This window comes from Vicugna pacos, chromosome 1 (assembly GCF_048564905.1).
Source record: "Vicugna pacos chromosome 1, VicPac4, whole genome shotgun sequence".
NCBI lineage: Eukaryota > Metazoa > Chordata > Mammalia > Artiodactyla > Camelidae > Vicugna > Vicugna pacos.
Genome location: NC_132987.1, coordinates 117325528 through 117343447, shown reverse-complemented (window position 1 = coordinate 117343447; position 17920 = coordinate 117325528). Strand labels below are relative to the sequence as shown.

The 17920-nt window shown below is 37.1% G+C and overlaps 1 protein-coding gene across 7 annotated transcripts in view; it reads right to left on the bottom strand.

The window, feature by feature from the left end:
- Window positions 1–17920, bottom strand: part of TTC3 (tetratricopeptide repeat domain 3) — a 104834-nt gene that overhangs the window by 71296 nt on the left and 15618 nt on the right. For 4 of the 7 annotated variants that reach the window (XM_072969077.1, XM_072969072.1, XM_072969067.1 and 1 more), the window contains 5 exons: window positions 17275–17395; window positions 15260–15345; window positions 14176–14270; window positions 12988–13050; window positions 1796–1850 (listed from right to left, as the gene is read on the bottom strand). In XM_072969077.1, the coding sequence (XP_072825178.1) occupies window positions 1796–1850; window positions 12988–13050; window positions 14176–14270; window positions 15260–15345; window positions 17275–17395 (420 nt within the window). Of the gene's footprint in view, window positions 1–1795; window positions 11581–12987; window positions 13051–14175; window positions 14271–15259; window positions 15346–17274; window positions 17396–17920 lie in introns of those variants that run through there. The other 3 variants (XM_072969093.1, XM_072969098.1, XM_072969103.1) reach the window with 2 other exon arrangements.

Here is a 17920-nt window from a genome sequence, read left to right as displayed (position 1 = left end):
TCATCTATAAAATCAGGTGTTTAAAAAGTGACTCCAAAATGTGGATGCAGAAGTCCACCTGGAGAATTTATAATTCCCAGACTGATACACTCCTAGGCCCCCTGAATCACAATTTTTGACTCTAAAATTCTATGATTCTACTCACTCTGGTATAAAAAAAATCTGTAAACGCTGCTTTTAAAATCTAAACGTTGCTAAGCCAGTTAACTCATTCACTCAATTCATTCCTTAAGTCAACAAATATTCACAAGTGCTTGCTACATGCCAGGCAGCTCTCAGGCTGTCCAGATTCAAGAATGAACCAAACAACAAAAAAACTTGTCCTCAGGGAGCTCACACTATACTGAAGGACCCACAGAAAACAACACAGCTTAAATCATATGTACTTTATGTTCAGTAATGATAAATACTAAGAGGAACAAAAGTAAAGCAGATAAAGAGGGTAGCAAGTATCGAGGAAAGGACAAGTCTGGCATTTTAGTACTGTGGTCAGGGAAGGTTTCACTGAGGAAAGAAATTTCAGTGAATAATGAAAGGAAATAAGGGAGAAGCTCATGCCCTGGGGAAAGACATTCTAATTAGAGCAAGGACAAACTGGGAGGGGGCCTGGCATGTTTAAGGAACAGTGAGGAGGCTAGTGGGCCAACACCGAGTGGACGAAAAGAGAGCAGGAGTGAGGTTGGAGAAACAACGGGTTTTCAAGACAGGAGACCAATCAGACAGCTCATAGTATCAACTTGATCATGTGAAAATACCACATTCATCCACTGCTTTATTAATGGATACTGAGGTATTTGCAGTTCTGTGCCATTAAAACAGTGCTGCAGTGGCCAACCTCGCACCTCTCACCATGTGCACACATGTAAGAATGTCTGTGGGGCACACACCCTTAAAATCAGTTATGGCAGATGCACATCAGGGTGCTCTCGAAACTGGCCACCACCAACTCAACCGTGACTGGTTTACTGAAAGTTCCTGTTAGCACACGCACTCACCAGTACTCAGGACTACTGGTCTCTTTAACTTCTGCCAACTTGAAGGACTCAGACAATATCACAGTTTTTTTTTTCACTTGTGGGTGTCCATGTGGCTCTGTTTGGAGGCTTCCTATTGGGCTCTCTTGGTTTCTAGCTCTTTACAATTCTAATTACTAGGAAGGGAAATACAGTTTATTTCTATTACCCATTCAGGTTTCCTCATCTCTGAAATGCTTTTATTTTATTGGCTTTACTGGGTTCCTTATTTATTTTTAGTTCTTTGCATGTTCTGAATACAACCCTATTAGTTTACATACATTATACATATGACAAATTATCTCCTCCCAGACTATGATTTTATTCATGGTGTCTTGACACAAAGAAATCTTTAAGTTTGATATAGTCAAATGTATCAGTTTCCCCTCTTCCCCCTACTGATTTGTGCATTGTGTTATTTAAGAAATCCTTTCCCACCTCAAGATTATGAAGATAGTCTCCTATGGTTCCGTCTAAGGTTTAAGTCTCATCTTTCACAGCGAGGTCTGTAATCCACCCAGAACGTGTAGATGCCGGCATCTCACTCACTAAGGGGCCCCAAGATTCCTATGGGCTACTCGACCTCCTCAGACACACGCAGCCTCTTACTGCCGTGCTAGCTACATCTCCTTTCTGACTATGGAAATGAAGATTCCCCTGCCACATTTCTGAGCTCTGCATAATTTTATCCAGCACTTTTAGAGAATTTACATCTTGCAAACAGATTTTTTACAAAGTTGTCTGGCACTATTTGCCCAATGTAAAACATAAAAGAAACCTACCTTTGTCCAATTGTTCTTCAGAATAATAGCTCTCTTTCCATCACCAAGTGCATTTCTTTAAAAAAGAAAAAAAATATAAAATATTCAAACTTTTAAAAATAAAGGCATCATATACTGCATATATATATTTATACTTTAATTTTCCATATATAATCTAGTTTTCAATTTTTTAATCCGTGTAATATCTGTCCATTATAGGAAATTTGGAAAATACATAAAGGTAAAACAAAGGGGAAAAGTCACCCAGAGTCACAATCACAACTACCCAGGAATGACTACATTTAATACTTCTGGAGTACTTCCTGCACACAACTAACCACATGTTACTTATGCCTAACTTCTTGCTATTATTTGCACAGTTTTCTGGGGTCTATTTTTGCATGTCAGCAAGCTTCTGATCTCCAAAAATGAAACCCCCAGATCTTTCACACAACACATCAGCTAAGCCATAGTGGACAGAGCACAAATTTGGGACATGATTCAGAGATTAAGCCCAAGTCAGTCACTGACTGTCACTGGGGCTGTTAGGAAGTGACTGACCTCTCTAGGCCCACTTTCTCACCTGTAAAATGAGGATAATAATTCAGTTCTGCCTGTTTTCAGGTACTATGCCAAAGCAGTCTTTGTAAACTGGCAAGTACTAAAACCTAACTCCTAGTCTCACAGTTTCCTGGCTTCCTTACATTCAGTGACCTCCTGCTTTACCCCGGCTCAGCCGCCCACCACTGCCCACCCTGGGAACTTTCTCACCACTCAAAACTGTTCAAACCCCCAGATGACTATTTCAGGCATCTCGCTCCCTCCCCTATAACCTAGCTCCTTCTATCTTACTTGTTCCTGTTCCTGCTATCTCCTCAGGGTGGCCAACTCACTGACTTACCCACTTTCTCTTTTTTTCTACTTCCTGATTGATTTAGCTTAAGATTCGCTGGTTCATCGTTTCATATTCACATGTATACTAATTCTTTATACTTCATTGTCCTCGTGTTTACATTTTGCTGTATGGCAAAACCCAAGGCTGGATCACTCCTACTTTCTGCTTTCTCCATAACTACATCTAGAGAGCCAAGTACTGCTGGAAGAAATTACACAGCAGAGCATACTGGTAGCACTATTTACTCATGATTCCAACAACCCAAAGAGGCTTTCAACATTGTTAAGCAATCACTCTAGATCAAACCATTCTCTAACTTTGTAAAGTGATCATTTCACATCTTAGGTCCTTTCCTCAAACTTCCAACCCCTGCTTTTTCCCTCAGCAGATAACCTCTTATTTCAATGAGTAAACTGGAGACATCAAAGAGAACTCTCTCAATTTCCTACCACCAAACATAAAGACCAACTCACATTTGGCCCTACCTTTTCTCCTTTACAAAATTTTACAATAAAGGTGTCCTATTCTTCCTTACATGGCCAATTTCTTCACCTGTGCCATATAACTGTCCAACTTTACAGTATCAAGTATCCTTTCTCTCATGTGTAAATTTAGCCATTCCTTCTCAAGAACCTGCCCCATCAATTTTTTTATTGTAGTTAAAATATACACAATGTACAATTTACCATTTGAACCATTTCAAATGTAAAGTTCAGGAGAATTAAGTACATTCACGCTGTTGTCCAACTTCCTATCAAATTTTAATATGCTCAGATTTCTCTCATCTTTAACAAATAAGTAAAAATGTCTTAAACCCTAAGCCAATACTGGGGGTAATCTACCCCAATAGCTATCCCCTCCTCTACCTGATTACTTGACTTTTGTTTTGAGGGTCTACCTCAATACCACAAGATTTAGAGTTAATTTCTAATTAATTTAAGCCAATCATGGCAATCCCATTCTCCTTCATTGCCTGGTTTAGGGGTAGTCGTGTGACCTAAGGGGACTCATCACTCTTTTCTTAAAAAGAAATTACAAAGAACAAAACAAGGAAATTTATATTACCAGATAGCAATACCTACTAAAATTATACATTAAAAAAAAAAAAGCTATCTGAAGATAGAAGGCCTGACGAACAGAATAGGGTATATAAATCAGGAACAGATCCTTATATGTAATCACCTCATCTATATCACAAAGGTGACACTGTAGTGCATGGAGCAAACATACTCTTAAAAAGAGGGGCTGAGTCAACTGGACATTCATATGAACCTTGAACCCTATCTCATTCTAAATACAAACGTCAACTCCAGATGGACTATAAATTTAAATATCAAAGTTAAACCGTCAAGCTTTTAGAATATGAAAATGAATATATGTATGTATATGCATGACTGGGACACTGTGCTGTACACCAGAAATTGACACATTGTAACCAACTATATACTTCAATGGAAAAAAAAAGACAAAAAAAAAGAAATATTTTTTAAAAATCAAGCTTTTAGAAGAAACAAGAACATTTTGTAGAACAAGCAAAGACTGTAATCAGAACACATAAAATGCTTACCATAAAGAAAAAAAATTGATAAACTATACTATATTAAAATTACTACCTTCCATTTGTGAAAACAGTAAAAAAGGCAAGCCACAGAGTGTGAAAAGATATTTGAAATACATATACTTGACCAACAACTCATATCCAGAATTAAAAAACAAAACAAAACAATACAAACAAAAAAACCTGCCAATGAATAAGACATTCAACTCATAAGAAAAAAATTGCAAAAGATTCAAAAAGGCACTTCACAAAGGAGACTGAGTGGTCAATAAGCATATGAAAAATGTTCAACTTAAACATTCTTAATCAACTTAAGGAAATGCAAATTAAAATCACAGCATCATATCACTACACACCCACCAGAATGTCTAAATGAAATGACACAAAATAATAAGTGTTAGTGAGGACATGGAATCGTAACTCTCATATGCTGCTGGAAGGAGTGTAAAATGGTACAACAACGCTGAAAATTATGTACTGTATCTAAATATAAGCACACCTTCCTGTCCCATCAACTCCACTCCTTGATTATATACTTAACAGAAATGAAGACATATGTTCACAATGACACTATCTATAAAAGTCAAATACTAGAAACTACCCAAATGCCCATCAACAATAGAATGGATAAAATATGGTATATTCATGCAATAGATGAACACTTTACAACTACATGCAACAATATGGATCTCAAACACAATGCTGAAAACCAGACATAAAAGAGCACATATTACATGATTCTGTTTATATTGCACAAAAACAGGCAAAACTAACCTATGGTGTTAGAAGTCAGGATAGCAGTTTTCCTGGGAGAGGAAGCCGGTAATGACTAGAAGGATGAACAAGGGGGACTTTTGGGGTACTGGGGTTGTGATCTGGGTGCTGGTTATGGTTGTCTGGTTACTGAAAATTCAACCTATACACTTATAAACTGTACACTTCTCAGTATCTATATTAAATTTTTTTTTGAAGTTTCCAAGAGTCATTCTTCTGCTGGAGACTGTAATATCCACCTCGGTATCTGAATTACAGTAGCCATCCTGCCATCCTGAGGGGACAGCCTGAAGTCCAAGTCACACAGTGGGGCTGGGAAAGAACCCTAGGTTTTTGATGAAATTGCTGTGCCACTAAACATACAACCCTAGAACCACTTTCTTCTGGAACTCTTGGATAAGGTTAAGTTTTCTTCACCATTTAAACCAGTTGAATCAGAGATTTCTGTTATTTGCAGCCAAAAGTGTCTTAATACAACGGCAAACCTCTTCTGCTCCTCATTGCCTTTCTCCCCAAATATCTTCAACAGCTGCTTATGCTAGCTGTCTCCATTTCCTCACCCACATTTCTCAATCCACTCCTACCCAGTAACTGTTTAAGCTTAGCACTGAAAGCTCTCCCTGCGGTAACTAAAAGATGTCCATCTTACTAAAACCAAATTCCAGGCGGCTTCTCAGCACAAGGCACAGCGGGCTGCTCTTTCACCTGCTTCCATGATCCCATAGTTTTCCTCCTATCTGTCTTACCATCTCTTAACAGCCTCCCGTGCAGGTTCACCCTTCTCTTACTGGCCACAGTTTGTCTCCCAAAGCTCAGTACTGGTTCCTCTTCTAATTCAACCCATGCTCTCTCTAGACGAGTGGGTCTCAACCATGGCTGCACATTAGTACTATCTGGGGGCACTCGTAAAAGCCCAATGCCCAATTAATGAAATCAAATCTTGGAGGGGCGGAAATTCTTCAAAACTCAAATGATTCCAATGTGCAGTAATAGCTGAGAATCAGCTCCCCAAGCTTACCCACAACGACGACTTCAAATTACCTAGGTTAACTAATCCAAATGGGCGTCTCCTACCCAAACTTCTCCTCTGAGTCCCAGATTCACAAAACTCACTACCTACACAACATTCCAATTTAGATCCCTCAAGAACACTTCAACTCAGTACATCCAAGAGTGAAGTCAAGCTCTCCTTCCTACAACTTTCTCTTCCAGTGACCCCACTGTGTGGGAGTGGGCCTATAATCCATGAAGCTGCTGAAGACACAAACCTCAGAACAGTTCCAAACACTGCCTTCTGCCTAGATCCCCAACACCAAACCATAAACAACTTCTATCAACTTTACCTCCACAGTATCTCAAATCTTTCCACTTCTCCATTTCTACAGCCATTACCCTGCTCCAAGCCACCATCACCTCTGGACGAAAATACTGCAACAGCCTCCTAACCTACATTCATGCCATATCCCCTCCAAATCCATTCTCCTCACTGCAACTAGAATGCTCTTTTTAAGATATTAATCTCACTATCTCCCCTCAGTTTAAAATCCTTTACTCTCCCCTCTTGATGCTCTTAAAGGCCAACAGCCTCAGTGCAGCCTACCAGACCCTCCTTGGTCAAGTCCCTGACCACCTCTCCTCTTCCTTCTCTGGATTCAGGCATACCACTAATTCCACGAACGCAACACGCCCCTTTTCACCACAGGCCTTCACACTGCTGGCCCTCTGTCTGGAACACAGGGGCTCTGTCTGTTTTAGCTCATTTCTGACATATCTATAAACAGAACTCCAATATTTGTTAAATCAATATTAAATGTTATAATATAAAATACTATGATACCTATAATATAAACATACTATATTGCAGATTTAATCACATATATTATAAACATGTTTAATATATAAATGTACATTAATGTTAATATGAACATTTTCACATTTACTAGCATTTGATCACATTCTTCTAGAAGCTAAAGCAAAGTAGGCATAGTAAATTACATGGTGTTACTGCTCATTCAAATCACTGTGGTCCAGGGTTTAAACACTCTGAATAGCAGGAATATTTAGCAGCAGCAATACCCTGCACAATCAATCTATGAAAATAGGAAAACCCAAGAGACACAAATGGTTATTTACCTTTGAAGACTATGTGACATAGTGGTGAGCATACTGAACAGAGGATCAGAAACAGAGTTCCAGTCTAAATGCTCCAACTCACTATACGCTACGTGGGAAAGTGTATTTCCTTCTCCAGTCATATACAGATATATATATACATTTTGCCCTAAAACACATTAGGAAAGAACACTTACTTTCCCCTTTGCTAGATTTGGCACTCTTGAGCTCTCCTCCACTCTCCACAACCTTTACTAACTTATCCCCAAGGGAATAGTAACAATTTATCTAACGGTGGGGGAGAGGCACTAATCCTATGTGGCTTAGCCTCTTTCTCTTACTCTTTGGGAACTTATCTTAAACACCAACATAACACCAGATTCCCTTTTCCTCAAGCTTAACATTTACCATGGGAGACCATGGGAGAACTAACACATCACGTGGCTATCAGACTTAAGGCCCTGTTCAATAACTGTATTACTATTGGAGACAAGATTGGATCACCATTTGCCTGTCTTTTGCTTCCATCTCTTAACTGATTCTGGACTTGTGAGGGGAAGGAGATGCTATTAATTGACTCTCTCAAACCACAACATATAAGTATGTAAGAACTTTGAAAGCCACAAGAGTTACCATTTTTTCACCTATTGTAAATCATCACTTTCAGGGCCTGACCAAATCAACAAAGAAAGAACAATACTACTTCCCAAGTTTCTAGAACTTACAACGAAGCAACAAAAGCAGGATTCAGATATAATGGTCAGTTACTGTCAAATATGCAGTGACAATTAACCGTTGACTTAATAAACATATACATTTTAAATTAAAAGTCAGTGTTTGGAATTGAAATTACATACACTCTTTTACCCAAGTAAAATAAATTCATCATAAATTTATCCCACATATACACTTGCATCTGAGTGTAGAAGGTAAGGAAAAGGGTATTACAGAGTTGTGTATGGTTTTCTAAGCTGGAAACAATCTATGTTCTAATACAAACTAATCCATTGAGTAAAAGACTGTGGAGCCATGAGCAAGAACTAGGGTAGATCTTCATATACACTGATACAACAACTGCACGATTTAAACATTAAAAGAAGCAACATGTACAACAGTGTATGTAATATGCTCCTATCCATGTTTAAAAAAAAAAGAAATATACATACATTTACACTGAACAAAACAAAACTGTCTTGTTCTGACTTATAAATACGGCAACCTCACTTGGTTCAACGTATGTGCTCGTATAGGCATAAAATACTATGGAAACATAAGGATCTGAAGAAAATTAGGGCAGAGACATGAGCTGGGCAAGTTTTCAGTTTATCCATTTGTACTCTTAATTTTTCATGATGTGCTTTGTTACAGCTTTTTTAAAAGAAGGTGCACCCCAAAGAAGACTGAAAAAATAACTTTTCTTTAAAAGCAAATTCAGTAGCTTGTAAGCAAAAATGCGACCATAATACGACAGAGAGCAGACTGAGGAGTAATTCACCGACCAACACACTCACACTAAAGCTCTCCACACACACTTCAGATTTTTGAAATTCTCACAGAAACATACAATTGACTTGATTTACACCTTGGGCCTCAGAGAAATTCAGAAACACACACACAGGTCAGTAAGTCAATCCACCTATTAATCACAAGTTGGGATCTAATAGAAGGAAATATCATGTAATGGGTAAACAGTTAAATACCAAAAGGTCAAAGTAAATACCAAGTTTCAAAACTGCACAATTTTCCAAAGTAAATTAAAAAAAAAAAATCCAAGGCTAAGCTTTCCTCTTCTCCAATTACATTTCCCATTACAGTTCATCCCACCCGTCAAAGAAATCAAATTTCCACATGTAAGTCCCACAAGAATGAATTAAACATAAGCCTAATCATATACACTGCATAACTAGTATTCCTACAGAAGCTATAGATATATCCGATTGCTTTTTCTAAATTCTCCTCTAATCTGAAAATTTCTAATTACTTCAAAAAAAAAATTACCACTCTAAAATGCCCTCCAACAACCAAATTGTTTTTGAAAAGTAAACTTCTGGAAGACCAGAATAAAAAGGACATCTCATCCAAGCCAGGTATTCTGGCATATACCGCACACATTCCTCAGCTTGAAGGATTCAGTAGGGAGAAGATGGGGGCAGGAGGGAGCCAACTTCCACCCACCCCTCCCACACTCCAACCCCATTTCGCGTATTTCCCAGTGTGGCATCTGCAGACCTGGGACTCCACACCTCTAGAGAACGGTAAGGGTTCTGATTGGCTCTTGGCCTCACCTAGATCCACCCAAAGGTGGTCAGATTAACAAACTGTGTGACTATTTGGCATTAAAACCACCACCACCTTGACCATTTCTAAATAAAGCATTTTCCCCACACAACCTTCACCTCAGGCTCCCAGCCATTGGTCGTAAAATACTTATATTCCTCTCCTTTCAAGACTTTTTTTACTTACTTTATCCTTGATGTTTACTGCTTTTTTTTCATTTTATATGCATTTTTAATTACATTTTGTTCCTTTTATCAAATATTTCAAGTATACATAAAAATACAGAGAATAACATTAACATAATCAACACCCATATACCAGCTTAGCAAGATCTTAACATTTTGCCATATTTACTTCAGATCTTTCTGCAGAGGTTTGTTACAGTTGACATCCACTGTAAACCATCTTTCCCATCTCCAATCTTTTTCCCTCCTTCCCTCCCCAGAGACAATCACTCCCCTGGTGTTAGGCCCATGCACCTTAAAAACATTTTTAATACACACTATGTATTAATTATGGATAGGCATTTCAGTTTACATTTTTAAACATCATGTAAATGGCATTGTACCGTACAAATCATTCTGCAACTTGCTTTTTCACTCAACATTGCATTCATTTTAGCTGCTGGACAGAATTCCATTGTATGAATATACCATAATTCATTTTATCCATTCCCCTACTGATGGACTTTTAGGTTCTTTCATTTCTTTACTCTTACAAACAACACTATAATGAAGGCTTGTACATATCTTCTTGGAGAGCCCAGAAGTGGGCTGCAGAGTATGCACATCTTCACCTTGCCACATTGCTCTCCAAAGTGCTCGCACCAATTTACACTTCTCCAGCCGAGAATGAAAGTTTCCTTTATTCCACATCCTCTCAAACACTCGGTATTATGAGGTTTTTAAATTTTTGCCAATCTGATGGGTACCAAAGAGTGACTCACGGTTTTTAATCTGCATGTCCTGTTAAGGATAACTGTGTTTATTTACTATTTAGACCATTTTTAATTTTTTTTTCCATTTTCACACTGCCCTTTGATTCTGTCATCACATTTCTGTGGTGATTAACAGTAGAGACTCTGCATCCAGGCTGCCTGGGTTCAAATTTTGGCCCTGTAACACCTACCTAGTGTCGGAGGACACTCTACTTGACCTCTGCAGGCCTCAGTTTCCTCATCTATAAAGAGACAGCAGCACCTACCTCATAGGGTTGTGAGTTTTATGAATTAACACACATAAACGGCTCAGAAGAGAGCCAGGGAGCTTGGATGCTTTATCCCCAGATGTTCCCACAGCTGCTCAGCCAAATCCCCATGACAGGTCTACCAACCCTGGATGTGAGAGCTTGAAAACATCTCAACCTTGGTAACTCAGCTAAATGGCCTGGGTCCTCGTGGGTCAATGCACGACTGAATCACTGGCCACGTGTTCTTTTCTGAAGTCACATCGTCTGTTCACCTGATCAGGAGCTATATGTACTGCATATTCAGAAAACATCCCTACATTACTGAGCAAGTCATATCAACAATGAACGAGGTGGGAAACACCAGCAAAACCGATGTGGTATAATGCTTCTGACATTAAATAAGCATCCAATACATACTGGTGACTGCCTAAGAAGGAAGTGCTGCTGACCTGCCTCCAGAGAAAACTTCAGTGGTACTGAACCACAGAGCTAGAAGGTCAGGAAGGAGGTACAAGGCTGGACGCACAACCCTGCTATTGACCTTCACCTCATCAGGTCCTGGCTTCTGTATTTCTACTTTGATGTACCTCCTTTACAGCGGAGTTTTAGGAGGATCCTGCTTGAGTGCCTAGCATTGAACACTCACGAAAGAGGGCAGAAACACCCTGGTTTGCCTCTCAGCTCTCGGCGTCCCCCTATGCAGAGGGGCTGACCTTCTGCCCAATCAAGTTTCAGACAGGCGCCTCCATTTTCACAAGAGGCTAGCCAAGTTGCCAACCTATTCATCTTGAAATCATACAGATTCACCTTCAAACAGGATATCTGCAATTCTGGACCTAGCCAGAGGCAATAACCTAAGACATTTGCAGCTCATTTCTTGTGAGAACCAGTTGAGGACAGTGGATTGATGGAAGACTGTGTCAAGCCCATCCATTCCTCTAGACTAGATAGCCTCGGTTTATCCACGGCTTAAGCCACCTAAAAGCTGCATATCGTTAATACAGCGGTATTCTCCGAGGTGGTTGGATTAGTGGTGATTTTTATTTTCTTCTTTTTAAACTCTTGTATTTTCCAAATTTTCTACCATGAGAAAGTGTTCTGTTTATAATAAAAGAAAAACATAAATGTTATTTTTGAACGCTACATACTTGGAATATACTACATTCCCCACTCCCACCCTCCCACATCCCAACATAAGTGCTTTCAGCGAAAAACAACGGGTATCAGACTCTCTGCTTCCGTGAGAAAACACACACACACGAAACCATCTGTGAAACCCTAAAGCGCACTCCCAGGGAGTTTTTTGCTCTGAACAGGAGTGTGCTCAGGTTCTTCCCTACTCCATCACTCAGTTCATATTGCTTGCAACCCGTATGAGAAATTTCTTCCAGAACTAAACACCAGGAAAAGTGTTTCACCTGAGCAACTGGTGTCCCTGTTTCTTCATGGATGGTGAGAATTATATAACTTGTCAGGTTTTCTTTTTATTTTGGGCAACAGAAAGGTCAGACACAAATATGAATTATAACTAATAATTAAGCAGGACCTTATGCCTATGCAGCTTTATTCTGAGAATCCCAGGCTGTAACTTAGTTTTTCAGTTTATTTTTTTAATATTATTTTACTGAGTGGATAATTTTTTGAAGCAACTCTAAACCCTTCTTACACTAAGTTAGGAAAGAGTTTTGTAACAATATTAATGCTTAATACTGAAGTCCTAAAAATTTTAAACTGAGAGAGAGACAGTAAAATCATGGTACAGTGTCAACAATCCTTTCCAACTAATAAACAAAAGCTCAGTTCAACATGAGGAACTAAGAATTAATTACAATTTCACTCCCAAAGTTCAACCATTAAATTTCTTTTCTTTCACTTAAGAACATTTACTTAATTTTTTCATACCAAGGTAAATAGAGAAAACAAATAGAGCAAAAATTCTTCCAGAACTATAAAGATTAATAGAGCAAAAGAAGTAGTAATAGGTGTTATAAACACAGACTTTGTCATCATCACCAGATAACATCTGTATTCAAATCTTGGCATCACTACATCATAGCTTGAAAAAAATGGGGCAGAATAGAAACCAATTTACAATTACTAATTACTAATAGTATATAAGCTTGTCTAAATGTCAATGTGGAGATTAACATTATCTACCTATTAAATGTGTTGTGAGAATTAAATAATCTATGTGAAGTGCTTAAAATAATATAAATCACGTATTATCCACTCAATCAGAACAGCTTTTCTGTCACTGTTATTATCTATGAAGCCTACAGATCTGTTAGCCATTAATTCCTGCCAAAGAGCTCCTGAAGGATTTTCTTGCATAATTGCAAAACAGAAATATTTCTCAAAAACAGGCACTTAGTCTAATAGTTCAGTAATTAGGCTATCTAACCAACTTACCTAAACTGTCCAGTGCGCAGAAAACAAAGAGCTCGGTTACCATAAAGAAGGTGATTTTCAGGTCTTTAAAAGAAATAATGTTTTGTCAGTTAAGCACATTACGTACAAAACAAACATACCACAGAAAACATAAGGCATGGGAAATTTTTCAAAAATTTTACATCCATGTGGCAGAGCAGAAAGAATGTAAGATTTGGAGTCTTAACTGGCTAAATCCTGGTTCCTTCACTTTCTACCTGAGTAACTTGTTTACATCAACTTAAATGTCCCTGTATTCAAAATGAGGATTAAAGAGTTCTACTTTTTCTGCCAAGCTCACAGGGCTATTATGAGGATCAAATGAGACATTAAAAAGCTAGCAAACTACAAGTATTTAAGTCAGGACTGTACCACCTCGACAAAGAACTCAAAGTCTGTAAATTCCAACAGTAACTTAAAAGCTTCATTTCAAGTTCTGTCCTTTTTAGTTTTCTCTTACCGTGCATGGTGAAACTTATTTCCCTCTCCTCTACCTCTTCCTCAGAAAAACAGAGCAGTAGCCTTTCAGATGTGGTGTGCTACCCAGATTCACTCATTCCTCATGGACATGAGTAAGGCAGGAAAAAAGGCAGCTGTCTAAAATGCACCTTCCTAAGGCTGCTACAATATGAGGTGGCCCAGCTAAGAGGTCAGTAAGAGCCAAGTGTGAGGCACACTTGCAGGAAAGCTACAAAACTCTAGTAGCTGAGCAAACAGAGAATGAGACAGAAAGAACACATACATTCTCTCAATAATTCCAACTAATATCCTTTAAAAGCTTCCTCTCAGACAGCAAAAATCTCTAAATGGTTGACATCTCAAAGATTAGTAACCAACCCTTTTTGATAAGTTAATAATTTGGAAGGAATTATTTGAAGACAAAACAAAAAGAAAGAACAGAGAACTCTACTGAAAATCTGGGGGAAAAAAGTGGGGCAGAACAGAACAAAACTCACAACTTTGCCTGACTTGCCTGAGTCATACTGCTTGATTAAGTTCATGTACTCAGGCCATCTCTCATGTTTCTAATACCTGAGGGTGAGAAAATGTACTCTGCATAGCAAGTTGAAGATACTCTCCAATTCCTCATCTTGCGTTTCTTCCTACTGACTAGCACTCCAATTTGCTCTGCCACATAGAAAGGGTCTCATTGTTCTGTTTTGCTCTTACCTACATTCAATGGCTCTGGTGTAATAGATAATAGCTATATCAAATCTTTCTTTGGAAAACTCTTCATTTCCTTTCATTTTCATTAGTTCTCCTTGCTGAGAAACCAAGGTAAAAGAAGACCCATCAATTAACTGCATACAATCAGGAACCCCAATACCTACAAAAAATGGTTCTGGGTTTCTATCTTAGAGATCAGAAATAAGCTGGGGGATTATTTATGCGGAAAATGAGAATTCAATACCCAATATTTTGGTACAATTTATTTAAGGAAACCTGTCTCTGATGACTTAATTCTTTGTTAAAAGAATATTAAAAAGTAAGCAAAACCATCACGTTATGAATACTACTAACAATCCGTCCCCTTGTGAACAGTATTTGGCAGGCCCACTTTTAAATATAACTGATTACGCTTGCATATGGCAGGGAAAAAAATAGATACAAGACAGAATTTTAAATGTAGATTAGAAAATGTGGTATTATTCAATAAACCTGAGTGCTTAAAAATATATATATATAAATCAATAGCATATAGGCAATGGTGGTTACATTAACTGCCCCCAAATTGAGGTGGCAAAGTTAGCAAGAATAAAATCAAAGGCGCTACAGATTTAACTGAAACTTTTCACTTTAAACATTCAAATTTTCAAAATAAACTGGATTATATCAATGGCTTTAGCCAAAGAATTAGATAGACTTTTAAATATCTTCCTAAATCTCTTAAAAATTTAGTTAAAATCATAATTTCTATGAATAAATTGTATGACATGTGAATTGCATGTCAACCAAGTTGTTCCCAAAGAAAATCATATTCCTTCAACTAATTAAGTCTTTCAATTTTAAAAGAAATTTCAACTAACTCTTTAAAATGCGTAACATCAGAAAATTCTGATCAAGATGCTGGTTTCCTCTTCCAAAAAAAATTTTCAATCAATAGTTATTAAAAACTTCCCTCAAACATGTTACTGAATTTTACAGTAGCTCTTTGTGGATTGTCATACACCAGTGTTTACTGAAATTCACTTTTAATCAAAGTTCTAAGAAGTAAATCTTAAAAATATACTTACAAGTAAATATTTATTCTTACCTCTACACACTCTGCACAATTTTGGGTTTTAAATTCTTCAAGCAAATTGCAGTTTTCTGTTACAACTTTAGTTATGTGATACTTATCTAAATTTTATTTTTAGGAGAGAGTGAGAAAACATTTGTTTAAAAAAAAACAAATTGGTATTGTTAACATTCTAATTCTTAGGTTAGATAGGTGAGTCTGTAAAGTTCATGACATACTTTCTAAATAATATGTTTCTTGTACTCTACATGCATCAATAATATATTTTTAAATAAACAACTGATAAAATGTTTCAGAAAACGTTAAATTCATTGCTTGCTATGAATCTAATCTGTTTTATTTCTAGCATCAAAAAATCCCACTTGTTTATTATTACTCTAGTTCTAATTGTAGTTACCAATGCTCTGTCACAACACATTCCAAATAGGCCTCATAACTACTCAAGTCAATTCAACAATTATTGAACACCTAGGGTGTATCTAGCACAGAGTTCAATTAAAATGTGTGAAAACAGAGGGGAGGGTATTGCTCAAGTGGTAGAGTAAATGCTTAGCATGTATGAGGTCCTGGGTTCAATTCCCAGTACCTTCTCTAAAAATAAATAAACCTAATTACCCACCCTCTGCCAAAATAAAATAATTAAATAATACAATAATAAATTAATTAAATTTTAAACAAACAATAAAATGTGTGAAAACAAAAACCAGGGAAACTACTTTCTAAAATGTATTTAATATAACAAATGAAGAATTTAAAATAACTACTGCAACATTTTGGCTCTCATGAATTTTAAAATGAGACATTATTTGAAACACTAACTAGTCTCATAAAAATTTAATGAACTTTATTAAATTGCAATAGGTAATAACCAAAATTTATGCTGAAAATTTACCAGACCTCATTTTTTTATTTTAAGCTGTTCTATAAAAAAATTTTTTTAAGTGGTAAATAATAACTTTACTGCAACCAAACTATAGTTGTGCCTCTAGCCAAATATATTCATTTCCAAGGCAAAAGTAGTCCCTAAAACTTAAGATTGAAGAAAGGATTTCGGAAGATCACCAAATAAAGTAAACTAGTACTAAAGTGACAGAACAAGATTATAGAACAAAAACCTGGACTTTGAGATCAGAAAGACCTATTTCACATCTAGGTTCTCCTGCTTACTAAAGAAACGTCACCTAACCTCTCAAAGTTTTTACTTAGCTCATTTCTAATATAGGAGCTACTTCGCAGGACTACTTTCACAGCAGCTACTTTGCAGGGCTTATATAAAGAAGAGAGAACAGAGTCAGAAATGAGCCCACGTGGGTGCCCAATACATGATACTGGTCCTCTGCTCCCACCATAAAACATAGCCTATAATTAAAAATCTCCAAAACCAGGAAGAGAACCACCTTTACCCATGTAAGGCAGCCCAGAATCTAACAAACATCAGAAAAACCTGTCTTGTTTAAACTTAGTTTCTAATACTTAGGTGAAGAATATAAAATGTGCCCTCTTCTCAGTGGAAATGGGAAATTACCAGTCATCATCAACTAAAGAGCCAATACTTCCTGTTTCAAGATTCCAATAACTACTATAAAAAAAAACACTGCTAACATTCAAATGCTTTAGAGAAAAACATTTCAGAAAGTAGGAAAATATGTAAGGCAGTTTCTCATCATAAATGAGAATTAAAGATTCATCAGAGAGATGAAAATCGTAATCTTAACTCAGTTTCTTACTTCTCCTATGAATGAAAATACATGAGTCCAAGTTGCAGACTCTTTCTTTGGGTATACGTATGACATCCATTTGGTAAGATTTTTTTAAAAGTGTAACATCACAGAAATAATTAAGACAGAAAATACAGAATAAAATTAACTACAAGGTTAAAGTTCTTTTATTCAGGCTTTTCTCTTACTCAGAGAAAAATATTTTTTTAAATCCTAAGATAAGTAAGAAATCACATAGCTACATATTCTATTTTCCAAACTAATACCTTTATAAAACTGAGTCAGGTAACAATTTAAAGCATTTATACTTACATTCAGTAAAGAAAATACTTAACATAGGCCAACAATTGTCAACTGCTCCTAATTTAGGTAGAATCGTTACATCGCCTGTGTATTTCACCCAATTCAAAGCTTCTTCCATTGCTAAGATTTTCTGTTTCAAAAAGAAGGATGAAGAATGTGATTTTGGTAGTAACCATAAGTTTACATGTGGCACTATAAATGTATCTTTTATATATACATATATAGTATTTCAGATTCTTAATACAAAACTTGTACAAACCTCACATTTTCACTACTCTAGCATGCAACCTAGAATAGCTAGACTCCAACACACAAGATAACAGACACCACAGACTCACATATGTTATATCTTCAGGTAACCTCAGACCACCCTCAAAGCTCAGGATGCTGTTGCAATGATTACAGACCTGGAAGGTGAGGTCTACAAACCTGGCCAGAGGCTACCGTGGGTAGCAGGAGAATGTAATAACACTAGATAAATGAGGAGTCTCAGATCTCATCTAAACTACAACCTCCATCCTTACTGCAAGATTAAAGGTATAGATTAAGGTTCACGAAAGAGACTGTATTTTAAATAGTCTGTAGCAAGGAGAATAAGGATATAGACAAAAAGAGGAGGGCATGGCTGGGTAAATGAGCACTCAGTGCAAAGAAC